General features: G+C 38.8%; 1 protein-coding gene and 1 long non-coding RNA gene across 2 annotated transcripts; one reads left to right on the forward strand and one right to left on the reverse strand.

Moving 5' to 3' along the window:
* Positions 1-1,406: 1,406 nt before the first annotated feature.
* Positions 1,407-3,865, forward strand: LOC149105339 (uncharacterized). The gene is made up of 2 exons (XR_016201479.1): positions 1,407-1,747; positions 2,757-3,865. It is a non-coding gene; the product is annotated as an uncharacterized LOC149105339 (long non-coding RNA).
* LOC110044047 (melatonin receptor type 1A-like) lies at positions 3,327-10,330 on the reverse strand. Its single transcript, XM_020749571.2, has 2 exons — positions 10,222-10,330; positions 3,327-5,055 (listed from the first exon to the last, which is right to left on the reverse strand). The coding sequence occupies exon 2, from the start codon at positions 4,968-4,970 to the stop codon at positions 3,930-3,932; it is 1,041 nt and encodes a 346-aa protein (XP_020605230.2). The 5' UTR covers positions 4,971-5,055; positions 10,222-10,330; the 3' UTR covers positions 3,327-3,929.
* Positions 10,331-19,708: the final 9,378 nt, after the last annotated feature.

Here is a 19,708-nt window from a genome sequence, read left to right on the forward strand (position 1 = left end):
ATCTTTGTTTCTCTAGAATACATCGTTTCAGTAACACTTAGGAACATTTTTAAAGTCGCCAATTATTTCTACCTGCATGAGATTTTAATTTCCTTTTCTTTCCGTGTCACGAAAAAAAATTTACTTTCGAGAACTTATTTTTGCTGAACATGTTTACCTTGTAAATTACAAGCGTTTACCCTGATAACTTTCATACTCACTGTGTCAATAAATCACTTCTTTGTTGAACTAAACAAAACTAACTGCTTCCATCGGCTTAAAATATCGCATTGGTGGACAAATCGCGTGGTATGGCGGTGTCTCTACTTCGAAAATATATATTTCTTTTTCACTATCACTATCAAGTCCAGTTCGGAGTTTTCCAAGTTAGTTGGCTTTCAAGTAGGGTGCAGGAAAAAGAAAATAACGTGTGAATTCGATTGTGCGGGGAATTGTGCGGGATTACTGACGAACCAATGTTCTGCCAAGTCCTAAGGAAAATCTGCATTGACGATAGTATAGCCAGTTATTTCACTAGTAGTTGAAATATATTTAGTAGTCTTAATTAGCAATCGCCAATTCTAGTAGAAAACTGCGTCTAACTGCAAAAGAAAATCGTGTTGCGTGACATGAACTAGACGAGCATGAAACCAAAATAAATAGCAAAACAGAATGCCGCATCTTCCCTTGTAAATGAGAGTCCTTTTTAAAAAAATACTCTTGCCTTGATTCAATAAAAATGTGTAGCTTGAATATTTCTTCATAAACTGCGTTAAGGGTCGCAAATTCTTGCAAGTTATCCGCAAAATACACAACTTGAAAGTTTATGCAAATTGTGTGCAATGCAATTTGAGCCTAGTCACAAGACTGTTGTTTTCGCGGAGGAGTTTACCATGATTAGTTTTGGCTCTCTCGAAAGGGATTATTCGCTCTCCAAAGAAGATATGACTTTTCAAAAGGATTTAAGATCGCAACACGGCAAAGATGTTCAGCTACACAATTTACTCGGATCGCCACGACCAGTAAACAAACTTCGTACAATTTCTGCTAGCATGTACAAAGTAATCGCCGTAAGTTGTAAAAAGACCTCGAAAATTCTTTGCAAACAACTTCTCCATCAATGCGTAGACAGTTGTGCTTCATTCTTGAACAAAAATGGTTTAAACTCACAACTTGCGATAGGATGAGGAGGATGCTAAACGAAGCAACTTGAAAAGTAAATATCTAAGCGGAACTCTTGTGCTATAATATCCTGATTCTTTAGTTTGCTTTTATTGTGTCCAGTACGCGTTTTCGTAAAGTACGATTTGATACTGTGGTACGAAGCCCAAGGAAACGCTCTTAGCGCGTCTAGTTTCTTTTTTCTTCCCTGGTTCAGTCAAATCGCCGTTTGGTCTTTAAGGCGCATGCGTCACCTGTGCATGCGTACAGCACATGGAATTTAAAAAAGTTGTCGTCGTGAAAAGTTAGCACGGCTTCCATGATTTCCAGGGCGATGAAATCATACTGTTCGCGTACTAACACTAGAGGACGTTAAGCGTTTTCGGAACGGGTCGGTCTGCAAGCCTTATGAGAGATCAATTTACAAGCGAACATTTTGAGTGAATTTATCAAGAATCATGTTATACCAAAGGAGCCATCAACCGGGGCTATCAACTCTTCAACTTGATAAAAAGCAACTTCAGAAGCGTCATCGTATTTTTAGACGTGATCGTGAACCAAGTAGAATCCCAGCACGAACTCAAGAACGTCTGAGCAACAAGAGCAGGTTAGAGAATTTGTTTACGAATGTATCTGTTCGAGTACACCTAAGTAAAACGTTCTGAGAAACTTCTTAAAGCATAATGAAGTTAAAATCTCGAACTAAACGACATTCTCTCGGTATTCTCTTGTAACAGAGTTATGTGTCTTTCCAAGAATGAAACCCATGTAGCGAATTGAAAGAAACTAATATATGTTGACCCCAGCAAAACAATTCTTGGCTTGCACTGTCACGCAATCCTGATGCAATAAAAAATTATTCGAAAACCATTTAGTGAATGAAGTCAAGAAACTGTCATGTTATAGGAGTTTAATAAAGATGACACTTATCTAATTCTTAAGTCTGTGCGTTTTCCCAAACCTCAGATATTCGTCGAAATATTTTGCACAAATTTACAGAGCCCGGTACGGAGCCGCCATGTTGGTGTACCTCTGCGGTACGCCAACATTGCGGCCGGAAAATACTGCAAACATCTAGAACTTACTTTGGCTATCTAGGCGACTGATTATCTGTATTGAGCAAACAAGCATTTACATAAGCACTTTTCCTAATACTTTAACTTCTGAATGGGCTAAAAATCACGAGATAAGTATATGTTTTTCGACAAACGCGTTCGTAGCTCAATGTCACGCGCCGAAATAACTCAAAATTCAAAATGTCTCGCTTGCTTGGAAAACGCAAAAACAACAACAACAACGACGACGACAAAGGCTAAGGAAAATAGACTGAAACGTTTATAGGTTGATATAAAGACCTTGACTCATTTCACGCCCCAGAGACCTGCAAACTAGTAATAAGCGCTAGCTATCAATCGATTCCAAGGAATGCAATCAAAGGCAGAATAGCTTGAGCACATCGATTCGATTGAATTTCGAACGACTTCAAATGCAGAACATTTAGCTCAATTGCAATATAGCTAGTGCTTCTCAGTATAACGACTGCCTGGGTACACGCAGCGAGCGTCTAGTTGTAGTGAATATTCAGCCCAGGGTCTTTCTTTTTTCTCTTCCCCTAGGACGATGGAGAGACCCTGCCATTTATTGTTTTGACAGCCAATGGAGTTACAGGTACCGACCGGGCGGCCTATTTAAAGCAGTGTCTGGTGATCAGAATGACAGCTGTTTAATGAAGTGACGTGCTTCTTGTCTAGCCCATACCAGGGAAAAAATGGTTTTCTGGATTCTGGAGACACTTCAACGATATTTACTAAACCGTAGGCACCGGCAACGTAAATTTGGATTGCTGCTCAGATGTATACTAGCTTGAAAGTATTTTCCAGCGAGTGTTAATAGATATAATATCTACAGGAATAGTATTCCAAATTGCTGCTTTTATACAGACCATGATGCTTTCCGGCATATATTGATTTAAATATAATTACCAGCGGAAAAAATGAAGACTTCTTCTGCTATAAAAGTTCTCAATGGAAGAGCGAGATCGTATTCAAATATCAACAAAAAATGTAATCTGTGTTTATGGGAAAAGTTTTTCATCATTTGTAAACCTGAAATGTCAACACTTAATCATAGAAACGAACTGACATAGACCTGTAGGTACTATAAGAAATTTCTTTTAAATACCGTGATTGTTTTATACCGTGATTTTAATATTTCTTTTCTAGTGATATACCTGTAAAATAGCTGGTGAACCATTGTAGTGCACCACCATAGCTAAGCGTATATTCACATTAAGTCAGTATGGATTGATTGCTTGATTGATTGCTTAATTGCATTTTATTTACAAGAACGTTTAGCACTTCCATCATCTAATTACATCTCGACATGTTACTCTGGAAGGCACTGTTCCCTATTTTTAAATGTGTATATCTAAGATTGTAACTGTTATTTTTGGCAGTTGCACGATGATTGGTTTGCGAGAAGCATGAAACTCGGAGTCGTAAATAGATATTAATGTATTTGAATTAGTCTGACTCCACAAATCCATCTATTGATTTACACATATATAGTTTACATTCCAGACTAATCTTCTAGTAGCCTGATACACGCTTAACGTTGAAATATTTTGTTACTTTGCGCGAATGTTCTAAGTCTGTGCAAGAGACCATAATCTACTTTATTTTTTCTTCGCATGTACTATAGTAAATAATTAGAAAAAGGGAAGTTAGCTTATCCTTTCAATTTCTTGTTGTCTATAGCTAGTTCAATTTCAACAAATCAAATTCGTCCTTTCATTTAACCATGTTTAAACTTTGCAATTCCACATGATTTAAAGACGAAATCTTTGGTTCCTCATCCTCAGTTCTTCTGCATTGTCTGGGCTGCAATGGATTGGGTTGTTGTTTACACGAAAAACAAATACGACCCAATTCACTTCGGAATGACCTGTTCATACCAGCGTATATGAAAGGGTTGATCGTAGAGGAGAAAAACACCAAGAAACTTATAAGTAAGGTGACATTCCTGGGTAGACTTGTCACGAGTTGAAAGCGGAACAATAAGGCCAGTATCCACAGCGGAATCCAGCAAAACGCGAAGACTATTACCACAACGAAAAGCGAAATACTGATTCTGAGCTCGCGGCTTGAGATGCTCGGTGCTGAAGTGCTGTTTCTGCGTTGTAACGATGGTATCACATTCTTGTTGTGGAGTTTTATGGTTCGAAATATCTTGTAGTAGCAAGCTGAGGTTATTGCAATTGGGGCCACCACAAATGCAGAGATAACAATGCTGTAATGAACGACTTTCTGTGTGCTTTTCAGGTGCGTTGTAGAGCAAACTGCATAAGGAGGAACAAATCTGATTGCCTGGTTGCCGACCAATACTTGAGACACAATGTACGCCATTACAATAACCCATACGGCAATGATCCAGATTTTGCATTTCCGCATGGAGAAAAGTTTTTGATAAATGTTTGTCTTAACGATTCTGATGTATCGGTTAAAAGCCGTAAGCGCCATCAGACACGGAGAAACATATATGTTTAACACGACGAAGAAGCCTTGTATATTGCAATAAAAGTTGCCATACATCCAGTCCCCGGTAATTAACACACCTGAGGAAAATGGCATCACAAATATGGCTGAACTGAGATCACTGACTGCCAGAGCGACGATGTAAAGATTAGTAGTCGTTCTAAGGCTTGAGTTGCGATAAACTGCCCAACATATTAGCAAGTTTCCCACTAATGACACCACATTCAACAAAATAAGGATCGTAGCCTCTGCCACAATAATTCCAGTTTGTCTTCCCTCTAAAGCTAACGCCGACATCTTTCTATCTTCCAGCACTGTTTACTGCTCTTTACACCGAATGGACCCGGGCAGGCGATGTTCTCAAACTTCAGCGCCTAGGTACCTGAAACAGTATTACAAAATAACACGCATTTTAGCAATAAAACCATTGCGAATTAATTATAATTTTTGGAAAGCAACATCTTACATAAACTGACATTTACTGTCAGAAGCTTGAATAGTGTTAAAGCCTTTCTTCAAACAAAATCTAAATTAGTTCCTGTTCAAATTAAACAAATGCTTTCTGCTGACGCCAGTAGTCGAGAATTTGTCTTAGTCTGATATAATGGATGTCAAGGCGTTTGAATGCACTTAAGACGTTCGCGTGAATTTTTAGAGTGCATTCTTACTGTGCACGTAATTCCCACGTAACGACATTCATCAAACGCACGCAAAATAATTCAATTGCGCTAGTGTAGATTTAGCAATTGTGGGCTTTCCGTTGATCCTTCTTTTTCTTCTTCTAGATCAATAGGACTCTGTGCTTTTTTTTCTTTCTTTGGGAAAAAACGGAAACTATATATATATATATATATATATATATATATATATATATATATATATATATTATAACTTAAAAAAATAATGCCCACACACCATCCAATTTCTGCGACGTGGTATGAGATAGACTAAAATTTCAAATCGGAAGGCACAACAGGTGAACGTGACTCTAAAGATAAAGCTAAGAAGACCGCAAAAAAAAAAATAATAAATAAATTAAAAAAGTGTCTAGCAAAGTACACAAGTTTATATTCTGGCACCGTCTGTTGACAGTGTGGAAAACACTGTTCCTGCAAAGTTTGCTCTACGATATATCATTCCGCTTGGTGATAACTCCACAAGTATGACATGTTCTTTGAAATAAATAACTAAAAGATACACTTTTGCGCGTAACTCCTTTATAGTAGTTCAATACCTTTGTTTACTTGTTTGTTTGTTTGTTTGTTTTGCGAATCCCTGTGAAACCGTACGGATCGATAATGCTTTTATATTCTGTAGCTACTTTCCGAAAAATGGCCAGAAATGGCCACAGCCGATTCGAGCCTTCGAGTATTTATTTATATTATGTAAGCTTCCGGTCAAAATATGATTACGTGGGCGTCAAGTGAGAAATGGAAGCGGTGTAGTGTCAAAAAGCTTAGATGATTGCACCGCAGCAATAGAGCTGGCGTGAGAATATCTAATTTTTTTAAATCCACTTTTGGATTTAATTAAATGGATATAACTAATAGCACTGTTTTTAAATCCATGAATAGTTTGGGTTAATGACTTTGGAGTGGTTTAGAGTTAGTATATTGGCTAACAACTACAACTCATGACAGCTTAATTCGACGAATTGTTGTGACGTAAACTTCGAAGACAGAAACTACATTTCTAAAATAGAGAAATATTTTTGTTCTTGGAGATTTGGGAGTATCTCCCTCATATATAGTAAATTTTCAAACTTCTAAGTTATTTTACTTATTATTAGTTGAAATAGTTTTGATCGTCCAGTACGCTAAAACTAGCTGTTTAATTGGAAAGAAAAGAAAAAAATTTAATCTGCAGAACAGATAATCCTCTATATAGTCTGGCATTTGCTGTATTAACTATTATTATATGGCTTTGGCTTGTGGCCGATATAACGCACGTTCTGATTGGCTAAGAGCGATACCCGAGCGGTCATTATGCAGCCGTACTGCCCACGGGCCGATTACGGATTATGCAAATTAGGAAGATCCCGGCTCTGAAAATGCAAGCGCATTGAAACGATGAAAGCCGATTAAAAACAGTAAGGGAAAGTAAATTTAATCCGAGTAGCTAAAAGTTTAGAGATTTTTCTTCAACACAATTTATATCGAAGTCGTTTTTGACTTACCAGCTGGAACCTTGGTGGGCATTAGTGAAAAACAATCAAAGTTTACCGAGTGTTACTGCTGGGTTCCCTGTGATGACACATTTAGGTTTGCGCATGCGTGGAGGTGGCCTCCTCGAACGGTGACCACGAGGCCACCGAGTTAAAACCTCAGTTATGTCAAGTTTTCCTCGGTTTTTAGGTCAGATTTAGTTCAAATTGTCAGTGTTTTTCTGAGAATTATACCGTTGTAATATCGTGGCATCACTGTGAGTTGTTCTCATGGCCTATCGTGAATTAAACGTTCTGGTTAAAGGCAATTTGTCCATGGTTTGTCGCCGTTCGCAGCTATACCGAGTCTTAGGTAAAGCTAAAATCGCTAAGTGGAAAACACCATCGGCAGATCTGTCATGCATCCTGAGCAGACACCACTAAGAAACTTATAAGTTTCATCATCTTAGTCAAACAATTACTGAAATATTGCACTCCGCCACAGTTCTCATCAAATAGATTCCATTGCTTTAACACAAGCAAGTGTAAATCAGCTTCCAGGATCATCAGATGTAAACAATCGGGCGGTTTCTGTCGGTAGCAGTATTTCTGATAACTGCAGGAAGTTTTAGACTTTCACAAGGCTTGAAAAGTTCATCCATAAATCCCAGAATGAAGGAGACGAAGATATGTTGTCGAAAGCGAATGGCGAAGATCGAGATATTCTGAGCAGTACATTCTGAAGCATTAGTATTTTCTTTCACCGAAAGACCGCTGGTTTGGACTATTTTGGAGTACTTTCTGTCTTTTCTATATGCGTTGATGTTTCACCACAAAAGTCGGAAAAACTTCCCCATCGAGTTGTGGCTCCATGATACTAAAATATCTTTTTGAGGCTGTGACAATCATTTTTGCCGTAAAGAAATGTGTGTTTTTAACGGAATACGTAAAGTTCACTGACTTTGTAGTTTTGCCCTGGGTTTGAGACGGTGGATGAATCGGTCAACGCGCGCATCGCCGGATGTAAATTGACGACTTCCGCTCGAATATATATTTTTCTTTTCTTTAATTCATGAGCCATAAAATAAACAACTTGATAACGTCGACTGTTCGGTCGTTACGGGAAAATCTCAAACCTCGGCCTACCGTATTGACCTCGCTATTCCTCGGTCAATACGGCAAGGCCTCAGTTTGAGACTTTCCCGTAACGACCTCGCTCTCGGTTATTAAGTAGTTAGTTGAGACTCTTCAATTCGATCACCAGGTTTAGTAAAGGGAACTAGTAAAGTGCTCCTTGGCAGAGGTACACGTCATGAGTTTTCTCATCGCCAATTTTCCAAAGTTTTCTTTCTAAAAGTAGCCTACATGCTCATTTGATAAAGCACCGGCGTCCCAAACAAGTATAAAGACAAGGTAATTATTTAATCGTCTAAGCCTCTAATGTCACTTTTAAGTAGTTATCATTTTTGTTATTTCGTAATGAGTAATCTTGTCGTCGTCCGTTTGACCCAGGCGGCCAAATATACTACTTCCTTTGTTACCGAGCGCGCGAAACACATCTCTCTGTGAAGGAAGAGTTTGCCGATTTTCGTAACCATAGAAAGGTCAGCAGTTAGCAATTAAGTAAAAGTCCAATAACTATGGTAACCACCTCTCTATCTGTATGATTGTGCAACGCCTTGTAGCGAGAACCACCTGAAGTTGTAAGCAGTTAATATCGGGGATCACAATAACTGGCTTGCCTATGATGAAATAGACTTGAACAACAATGAGCTCATTGGCAACCAAAAGCGGTTTAGGATTACTAAACGAAATTTTAGATCATTTGTTTACAGTCTAGCATAAATACAGATTGTTTTGTAAATTGTTCTACGGTTAAGCCCCCGGTGGTGGGACAGCGGATACGACTATCCTGTATTAATTGGGTTATGTTCATCGGAATAAGCTCTGTGTGCTGTCAATGTTTTGAAGATAACATCCCTCTAACAAATCCCGGCCTCCCTGCAGCCAGAGAGTTTCTCCAGGTTTTCAGAGATGCGCTTTCCCAGGCCAAAAACTTATTATCACATTTCCTGACTTTATTAGTTGCTTTTAAAACTTAGGAAGTAAACAAGATGGACGGTTCCTTTACAGTGTTCGCTGAGTACAGATGGACTACCATGAATTCTTTTTTTACAACAACCACCAGCCATTAAATATTGACGCGAACTTTTCAAAAGCGTATATTAAATTTGTAACCAAAATAGAGGATATATCTGAGTAAATTCGTACACAAAACCGGTTAAATGTCATCGCTCCTAAATCTACTTGTTTGCAGATTAATGAAATGAAATCACCCTCATCTAGAAAAAAAAAAGAGAGTGATATTTCTTACCTGTGTAAGTTTGTCACCTGTATGTCTTTTAGCGTCTTCTTTTAAAACGGGAAATTGATAACATTTATATATCGAACAAGTTTTGTCTAACGAAAATGGCTTTGAACAGTTTTTAATTTATATTTCCATATATAGTATTTGCAAATACATCCAAACATGCTGAGTAATCCTTATTGGTAACTTTGCTTCTATCGCCATACGTACCGGGGTGGAACACTTTTGTTGAGATACCAAAGCAAAACAAAAAATGTTCAACTGATACCAGTCTATGCGATTTACTTCAGTGTTACTCCCACTGATGCTTTCTTTCTTTCTTTTTTGTTACTGTGCGTCTAGTTATGCTTTTAAACGCTTCACCCAAAAGCAGAACTTTACGGCTTTTTTTCGCAAAGTGAGTAAAGTACAGTTTGAAATGCAGGATGTTAATGTTGCCTCTTTCCCGTCTAAGACATGTAATTCACATATCATATGAAATGAATAATCTTAACAAAATGACAATCATCTGCTCCTGCTGTTTAGACATAATTAATTGCACACAACTGAGGTTACCGCGCATTTGAATGAATTTTTATATTTTGAAAGATTGTACCTCCCTAAAATAAATCCACCTTTCTAAATATACTTCCATTTTGTGGTTGATTGTATGCCATCAAATAAAACGGTATGAATTTTAATGGGAAGTGACATGATCAAATAAAAAATATATACATTTATATATGCTGAATATGTGGTCGGATTTTCTTCATATATATCCTATACTGGTAAATCTTGATGCGTGTGTTCTTCAGGTCATTTCCTCTTATTTTCCGTTGTTGCTAAAGTGAGTTAAAACGATTTTTCTTAGTAAGCGTATAATCACTGCATTCCCTCCCGGGACCATCAACCATTCCTTTTCAAAACAATTCCATTTCTATGAATACTGATGATAATATACAGCGGAATAAAAAATCTAAAACAAATCTAAAATCATTATCTAAGGGGACGCCAATGTACTTATTAACTTTACAACCCAACATTACTGGAATACTTACTGCACGTGATGCCGGGCTTCAGGCCTGAGCGCAGGTAAGAACATTCAAGCGGACTATTCAATGCCTTTATTGAAATGGGCCTTTATTGAAATGGGGTTTCTGAGATCTTGACACCTGGCTGTCTCCTTAAAGTATTCTGAATATTTATATTAGCATAAGTGCTACGTAGGTGCGCATAGAACGGATCACGTATAATAGAAGGGAAGCTCTTTTACACTGTTTTAAATTTTCCTCTTGCATTCAAAAAATAATATGTTGAGCATCCTCAAATTTAAATGAATTTACAAACGCTGGAAAACCTTTGATTTCGTCTAAGAAAAAGAAAGTAATGTTGACTCACCGAAGCAGATTCAACTAAAAAACAATATTTAAATAGTAAGCTTGACGCAAGCTTTTTTTGTCACCTGTACCTGCAGGGGCGTTGTGACCAAACAATCATTCTTACATAGTTGTTTGCAGGGACGTACACTAAAAATATATTTATCACTAAAATGCCATTTTTAATCATTAATTTGGCTGTTTGATATATATTTGCATATTATGCTGATGTTCTTTTTCGTCAAAGCGTATAAATTTCAAATTGATGTCAAGATAAATCGGAAAGCAAAAAAATTACATTTCACCTTATAAATCTTTTAACCTGCTAAATTGTTTGTTACCCGAAGGTTACATTTCAGTGGGAAATTAAAGAACGCCATAATCACTAGCTTCGCGGCAATGAAACACTTCGGAAACAACAAAGACATCGGCAGTGTAATAAATAAGTTTTAACCGTTTGAAGGAAAAACGTTTAGCCGTAGTATAAACAAAATAAATCTACGACAATTCATTCCTTTATCACGCATGAATGCTCGAAAACGTCCCATAACATTTAACATCGCTTTCTCTATCTCGATGAGCATAATCTCTATATCACACGGGAAGACCATCTGTTACTTGTTCGCTGATTTCCAAATCTTGGGGATTAAGATATTGTGTTTCAAAGAGAGCCGTAGTATTGGGCGCAATACTTTCACCTTGTCATTGACGGATAATGGTTCTTAGGAAAATTGACTGATATATGAGATATAGTGTATATAGTACGTGTTTTGCTCAATATTAGTGACTGGGTAATAACCGGTGAAATGTTAAATACGGCATTCTATGTTCAAAAAGAAGATTCGATTCCCTATAGGTATCGAAAGAATAGCCACTGTTAAGATATTATACCACGAAGTGGATATTGTTTTGAACACATGTACGAGAATATCCTCTGCCCTGTGTTCTGACAACTCAAAGTAAATACACGTTTTCCCGGTGTAGTCTCTAAGGTAATATGTAAAATACGTAGGGATATTAGAAGATTTTCGTGGTATTTTAAGTAGAAAAGAATTTCGTTCGTAATAGGTTGTACAATACGCAATGAAAATTAAATGCGGATCATGTGTTATGATACTTTTCGCTTCACTCTGCATATACCTACCATTTGAATATTTTTAGATCCTTTGAATGTAACACAATTCGTTTTCAAAAGTGCTATGTATGAACTTTAAGTGTTTTTTTTTTTCTTCTTCTTCTTCACCATATCGCCTTAATCGTCCCATTCGGTATGAGAAAGTAAGCTAGATTACCCTAGTATGACATTGATTCAAAAAGCTTTCCTCATTTGTAAGGGAACAGCTAAGACCCTTAAAATACTTTTAGCTACATCAACCTTGTCGGATGAAAGTTTTTGATATGCGCGACAAGACTGGAATGGGAAAGATGGAATTGCGAGAATGGGGAATATCCGCATGTTAATGCCATTGTCAATTTGCGCGTGCCTCTGACATAAAATTCGGTAGATAGCGAATCGGGATTTTACGAATTGACTATAAACATTAAAAGAGCTTTTGGAAATTTGATGAATTAATCGTTAGGTCTTTAGGTGCAGTAGCACCTACCAGACATTAATGCGCAAAACTGCGCGAGAACTTAGTTTCTATGCGCTGGCTTCAGCCAAACACTATAGATTCTCTCGTTTTCAAAATAAACTCACAGCCCCACAAAGGGCGTAAAAAGGTTCATGATCAATTGAATGTACTCCGGGTCCGTTGACGTTAGGGATCTTTGACCTACACAGTGTTTCCCGCTTAAACCATTAACTGTCGTCCATGATTGGGCTTTTATTATTGGGATTTTTTGATCGAAAGCGAACCGATATATTTCATAAAGGCTACTTCATGTTAAGAACGGCACGCAAGTACAGCAAACACGGAATCAACTTTCATTTCATGAACCATCGCAACACAGTTGAACAAGACGCACATGTATTGAGTACAAAAAGATTACGAGCGTGTGGAGTTAGTAGACAGGAGGTGGAATGCCGTTGACTAGCAGCTAAAGGCGCTTGGTATCTTGAATTGGAAAACTTTTGAGGCCTTCTACCGACGGTTCTGGTGTCGTTTTCAACACTGTAGTCGGGAATCAAAAACGTAAACAGGGCAGAGAGATTATACAGAGATGCAAAAATGTTTGCACAGGTTAGGCAGGAAACCTTAGCTGTAGCGACTGGAGTGCAGCGACTCTTGGGGCAGCGAATTTCAAGTGGACGCTAAGGAGGTAAGGGAGATTAATTCTAACCTAAGGTGCTTTGGTAAAGTTACCCAGGAGTCATGAATTTATTTGAAATGAAGAGTTTCGCTGAAAATTGTAATAGCAAAACCGCACAAAAAGAAACTACTTTCACTCGATCACGACTCGAGATTAAGCAAGAGAGAGGGAGATAACCAATACATGATCTAAAACGGATCCAATATATCAGTAAAATTAACCAACGCAGCTGTTTTGAAGTCTTAGATAACGTGAAGAAAAAATATTAGTCAAGTCAGTTCATTACATTTAAACATTTTTAAGTTGTCAATGAAGTAATACATTGCCAAACCTTACGTATTTTTTTTCTCCTGCTCTTAAATTTTGTTTTCGAGATTTGACTTCCGATGCGTTTTTCCTCTTATGCTTTTTTTGTGAAAAAAGAAAACGAACGGCAGATGTCACAAAAATTAACGCAATATTTTGCCATTCAATTTAAGATTTTAAACATTTCATGGCGAAATTGGTATGTTTATAGTTCCTGTAAAATGACACTTTCAAACGTAAGGGAAAGATTGTCAAATGCTCCAAAACACTGAAACCTAGTTAAAGCTTTTCCGGTTTTCTGGTGAACTGTTCAAAAGTTCTTGTGTCTCAACACAACAGTGAATACGCTCTTCGTCGATACAGCTCTAATAATGATCCTAACAGACTGAGAAATACAAAACTGTTTTCCCTTACCTTTCCGGGTTTTGCAGTTAGAATTACGGCACGGTCTTGACACTTGTTTTATCTGTACAAAAAATGTTTGAGGTTTCGATGTGTGCGCATTTATCTCAGATATATCGCAAGGATATAAAACCTTAATTACAGTTTTGGGAAGATATGCTCTAAACAAAAGAACTGAATTTATAATAGGAAATTTATTATTAAAGTTAAGTTTGATCACCAGCTGTATAATATATGTTTTTGTTAACTGGCTTGCAAATTTGGATAACAAAGCGGAACTTTGATAAACAAGTCTCTTCCTTGGTTAATACCTAAAGAGGAAATTAAATTAGGCAGTGACGATCTGCCTTTCTTTTATTGAAACAATCCAAATGCGTATGGCTATGTTACGGACGATCAAAATTTTGAAACGTGGTTGACTAGAGAAGAATTCGCATTAGATTTTAGAAAATAGCCTAAACAATAAAATGACGGCCATTTCTTTGCGTTTTCTCGATGTCTGTGAACAATATTTATATAACCTTTTGAACGACTAGTAGATTCACGCCAAAACAATAAAATTATTCGCTCTCGATTTCTATGCGTGATATGTGACTTGGGCTGCTCGCTCGTCAACTATCACGCGATAGAAATCCCGAGCTCATAATATAATTGCTTAATAGAAACTCTGGTGAAAGTTCGTGAGAACTAGGGAGAACTAGGGAGAACTCCAAACTTCCACTCGTGTCCATATAACTCGATAGGAACACGGTACGTGAAGCCCATCTCTAGGAGCATGAAACTCTGATACTAAGCCTATGTCACGACATTTTTACAGACCGGTCTATTTTTAGGCTTCTTTTCCCGCGACATAGGTCAGTTCCGGTCTACATGAGCGTGCATTGATAAGGAAAAAAAAAGATTTTTCTTTTTAATCTTCCGGTGAAATGATGACGTCAGTTAAAAATTAAGTCCGTGCTTGTGACTGGTCACTGAGGTTCCGACAGAGTTCTGAATTCGCGGTAAATTCAAACTAAAAATAGATCGTTCTATGAAAACACTGTGAGGGGAATATGGGGTTGTTGCAAGCTCCTACTGGTGGACTCCTGGTATTAGGTACTACTGACAATGTACGCAGACGACCATCCACTGTACGCAACTGGAAAGACCCACTAGGCTGTTGATTCAGATCTGATGAGTCAAGGTTGGCAAGCATCAGCGGGGTACAAGAATAATTTTCTCCTTGCTAACCCAGACAAGTTCCAGTCCTTATACATCAATCCAAGGAATATTGATGCCGCGGATAATGACAGAGCTTTGAACTTTGACAACCAGGAAATCAAGAAAACGGAAGAACTAAAATTGCCAGGCGTCTACATCGACGAAAATCTTAACTTTGCAGATCATATCAGCGACCTATGCACTAGGGCTAGCCAAAAAGTAGGAGTACTGGTGCGTCTGTACAATATAATTCCATGAAACGCCAAGTTAACATTGTACAAGAGTGCCATATTACCACATCTAACTTATTGCCACCTCGTATGGAACTTTTGTAAGTCCTCCGATGGTAGGAAGATTGAGCGAGTATAGAAACGCGCACTACGGGCAATATATAAATCAAAGACGGAAACGAACGAGGTACTCCTCGCTCGGACCAGGCTACTAATTCTATACAACAGACTTCTACAAGATACATAGATACATATTTAATATATAGATTTAGGCCAGCCTAAACGCATAGCTCCTGGGCCGGGTTGTTCAGAGCCCGATTAAGCTAACCCAGAAAAAGGTAGAATATTAATTTGAGTTTTCTAACTTTGCGGTGAGGTTTTCTGTATATTGCTTTGCCTTCTGTTTTAATTTTAATAATCGCCATATACACAAAACAAAACAGCAAAAAACATTTGTATAGAAGAAAAATTTATAATTCGGTTAACTTTCAATCCTGGGTTAGTGTTAACCGGCTTCCGAACAATCCTGCCCTGTTTCCAACAAGTTAACCTAGCATAAGCCCGCGATCCAATCGAAAACCAGCACTTGGTCAGCGGTCACTTCAAAAAAAGACACGTGACCTCGATGAGCTGTGAACTTGAACCCGCGATATGGTCACGTGATACTGGTCAGCGGATACCTTATTTTGACAGGTGTCAATTGATTATAACATTGTTGTCCAATATCAAAGAAGTACACGGTAAGCCAAGGCTGCAGGTCTTTGCCAGCCCGTTATTTAGTGTTGGCCGCCCAGTTGCACGACGCCGTCGCCGTCGTGCGTACGCGCCCACGAGCAATACCGCTAGCCATGATAATCATGAGAAAATCAGCTCATGGGTTTCCTTTTCTTTCCTATATGAGTATGGGGCTCCGCTTGGCGGCCCTTCGGGCGCCGGAGCTCCGCTATCAACTTCAATATTTATTTATTAATTTTTGTAAAGTAATTAGTAGCTTTTGTCTAAAGTTAGTGTCCCCAATTAGCTAATCTATAGCTAAATACATTGACATGTTAACAAAATTTTCATTCATTTATTCATTCAATTTGAAAATCATATAAATCGTTGTACTGAGTTTGCTAAATATAACAACAAAATTGATTTAAATCGTCATGAAAGGCTACGTGTGCATTTTTAAACCTATCCCGGAAAACACGTTTATTTAGAAGTATTAAATCGGCATTACTATTTCTTGTTTTTAATTCATGAATTGCACATGCACAATGATCGAGTTATCATGATAAACAGAGAACGCAGGCGCTCGATCGCTCGTTGGGTTTTAAACATTATGCACATGATGAGTTTTTTTGAAGGTCTATAAAGGATATAAGACTCGACCGCCGAAAATGCGAGGATTGAGAATCATAAGATCGATGAGCCGCGCAAGTCTCAGTTCTCATTTGATGCGGACTTCACATGGATTTTACAGGAGATCGTTGAAGTGCTGTATACATATAAGCGCATTTGATCATGTACGTCAGGGAAAAATGTGCTCTATAAGTCTTAATTATTATTATTTCTTTTTCTTTTATTGCGTTCGTCGAAAAGGAGAACGCAGATCTAACGAATACTGAATTGGGATTTATGGGACAACTGGTCTTGGACGCAAAATAGGACTCCCCGCAGCGGGAGCGGAAACAAATGACATCATCGCAAAAGCACGTACACACAACGCTGTTTTGGTTTCTTGATCACTCGTTCCCTTCCTTGTGGTTATGATTATGGGTAACGCAAATCAACGCAAACGTGGCCTGTTTCGTCTGGATGCGTGATGAATGTGTTTTTGTTACATGACAATGACAATGGACTCTTTGTACGTTCACGAACACCACTTTGAATGGCCTTGGCTTTGGGATGTTAACCGTGGACACAACTATATTTCATTGGAGTGTATTTTGATTGCATTTATTGATTAGTTCCGGTGGTGACAAATAGTTTAGTCTGTGTCCAGTTGGTTGAGATTGTTTGGAATCGATGGAAAAGTACTCTGAAGGCAAGATCTATAAGAGTAAGCCTGAACCAAGGACAGGCAATGTAAATGCTGTAAATTTAGGCGCTATTTATGCAAAGGGTCTATTTGTATGTAAAAAAGTACTTTTACAAATTACCTTTTACGCTTAAACATTACCAGTAAAAATATTTCCTCCTCTACTTGCTAACCAGAAAACCACTGGAAAATACTGGTCACTTGTTAGTTATATCTGTCTGTAAAACCTCGCTTGTTGATTTAAAAAAAAAAAAAATTTCGATCTTAGCAATAGACAGGAATTGAAAGTCAGCTAATGAACGCACTCTCATAATCTTCGATTACCACAAGTAATATCATTTGTTTTATGGTCTGAACATTTCTTTTTTTTTTTTTTTTTTTTGTTTTAACTGGAGATGTTAACTGTGGGAACAGAAAACATCATTGCCAAACAAAGTGATGTGGAGGAAATCCCATTCATGTCCAATACACCCAACTAGAGTCGATTCGTCTGAGGCACTTGACGATTCGACTCGATTCGCACGGAGTCGATCCGCATCACCGGAAGTTAAGAACCGTGAAATAATGATACATAAACGTTTCTCGTTCTTAAAACGTGACTACAAACTTGAGTCGATTCGTGTGAGGTACTTAACGATTCGACTCGATTCGCACGGAGTCGATCCGCAACAGCGGAAGTCAAGACCCGTGAAATAATAATACATGAGCGTTACTCGTTCTTGAAACGTGACTACAAACTTGAGTCGATTCGTGTGAGGTACTTAACGATTCGACTCGATTCGCACGGAGTCGATCCGCATCACCGGAAGTCAAGACCCGTGAAATAATGATACATGAGCGTTACTCGTTCTTGAAACGTGACGACAAACTTGGGTCGATTCGTGTGAGATACTTAACGATTCGACTCGATTCGCACGGAGTCGATCCGCACCAGCGGAAGTTAAGACCCGTGAAATAATGATACATGAGCGTTACTCGTTCTTGAAACGTGACGACAAACTTGAGTCGATTCGTGTGAGGTACTTAACGATTCGACTCGATTCGAACGGAGTCGATCAACCTCGTTCCCAGGGTCTCTAATCTTACCGCCCTCTTCGCTCGCTCCAGGGGGCGGTAAGATGAGAGACCCTGGGAACGAGGTTGGGAGTCGATCCGCACCACCGGAAGTCGATACCCGTGAAATAATGATAAATGAACGTTTGTCGTTCTAAAAACGTGACGACAAACTTCGGTCGATTCGGCGAAGCACTTAACGAAGCGACTCCATTGGTCGGGAATGTTTCCTGCAAAGTGGAATCGTGTCCCTTGCTGTCGAGTCGTCATACCGGAAATCGATTTGCGTGAGACTTAGAAAATATAGCGCATCTGGGCTTTGAGGGTGGGTTGAAAATGTTGTCGATTCGAGACGATTCGACCGAATCGACACGAATCGTATCCCTTGCTGTCGATTCGTCATACCGGAAGTCGATTTGCGCGAGACTTAAAAAGTATAGCGCATCTGGGCTTTGAGGGTGGGTTGAAAATGTTGTCGATTCGACACGATTCGACCGAATCGACACGAATCGTATCCCTTGCTGTCGATTCGTCATACCGGAAGTCGATTTGCGCGAGACTTAGTAAATATAGTGCATCTGGGCTTTGAGGGTGGGTTGAGTCGACTCGTGTGAGGTACTTAACGATTCGACTCGATTCGCACAGAATCGATCCGCACCACCGGAAGTCAATACCCGTGAAATAATGATAAATGAACGTTTGTCGTTCTAAAAACGTGGCTACAAACTTCGGTCGATTCGGTGAGGCACTTAACGAAGCGACTCGATTAGTCGGGAATGTTTCGTGCAAAGTGGAATCGTTTCCCTGGAAGTTTGCTCGCAGTAGGCAGTAACTGGGGTGTGAATTTTTTGACGATTTGTGTCGATTCGCCCGATTCGTCGCGAATCGTCTTTTGCAAAGTGGAATCGTCTCACCGGAAATCGACTTGCGGTAGGCAATAACAGGGGGTGTGAAATTGTTGTGATTCGACTCGATTCGGACGATTCGTCGCGAATCGTTGTTGAAAAGTCGAATCGTCTCACCGGAAGTCGACCCGCGCCAGGCAATAGCTGGGGGTGTGAAATTGTTGCGATTCGAGTCGATTCGCACGATTCGTCGCGAATCGTTGTTGCAAAGTCGAATCGTCTCACCGGAAGTCGACTCGCGCTAGGCAATAACTGGGGTAACTGGGGGTGTGAAATTGTTGCGATTCGAGTCGATTTGCACGATTCGTCGCGAATCGACCTTGTAAAGTCGAATCGTTTCACCGGAAGTCGACTCGCGGAAGGTATAATATGGTTTAGGACCTGTCATTCGGTTAAAAATACGGGCATTTCAATAAAATTAATTCATTCATTCATTCATTCATCTATCCACACGATTCGCCCGTGGCCATCGGTTTGTTTAAAGGCCGCATACTTTGACCGCACGCTCTCTTTGGTTACAGGATTCTTCTAAAAGGCGCACGTTAATTTCACGTTGTTCGCGTAAACAGAAATTACCTAAGTTAATTGCCTAATGTTAATCAAGGGGTATTGAAATGTTATTCTTCAATTCGATGTGTTCTTCTTCACTAGGACATCTTTGGCTTTGTTCCCCAACAACGACTGGTAACAGAGCCGCAAGCTTTTTTTGTAACTGGATTGATTGGTTAATTTATTATTACTTCACCATCCTTTTTGATAACCTGTTTCTTATTCCTAAATTATAGTTAAGGCTCGTA

Source organism: Orbicella faveolata, unplaced genomic scaffold (assembly GCF_042242905.1).
Source record: "Orbicella faveolata isolate gen_17 unplaced genomic scaffold, um_ofav_v1 contig_34, whole genome shotgun sequence".
Classification (NCBI taxonomy): Eukaryota; Metazoa; Cnidaria; class Anthozoa; order Scleractinia; family Merulinidae; genus Orbicella; species Orbicella faveolata.

What these genes read in the sequence shown, in the direction of transcription:
- LOC110044047 (XM_020749571.2), bottom strand. Translation starts at nt 4,970, where the DNA reads ATGTCGGCGTTAGCTTTAGAGGGAAGACAAACTGGAATTATTGTGGCA.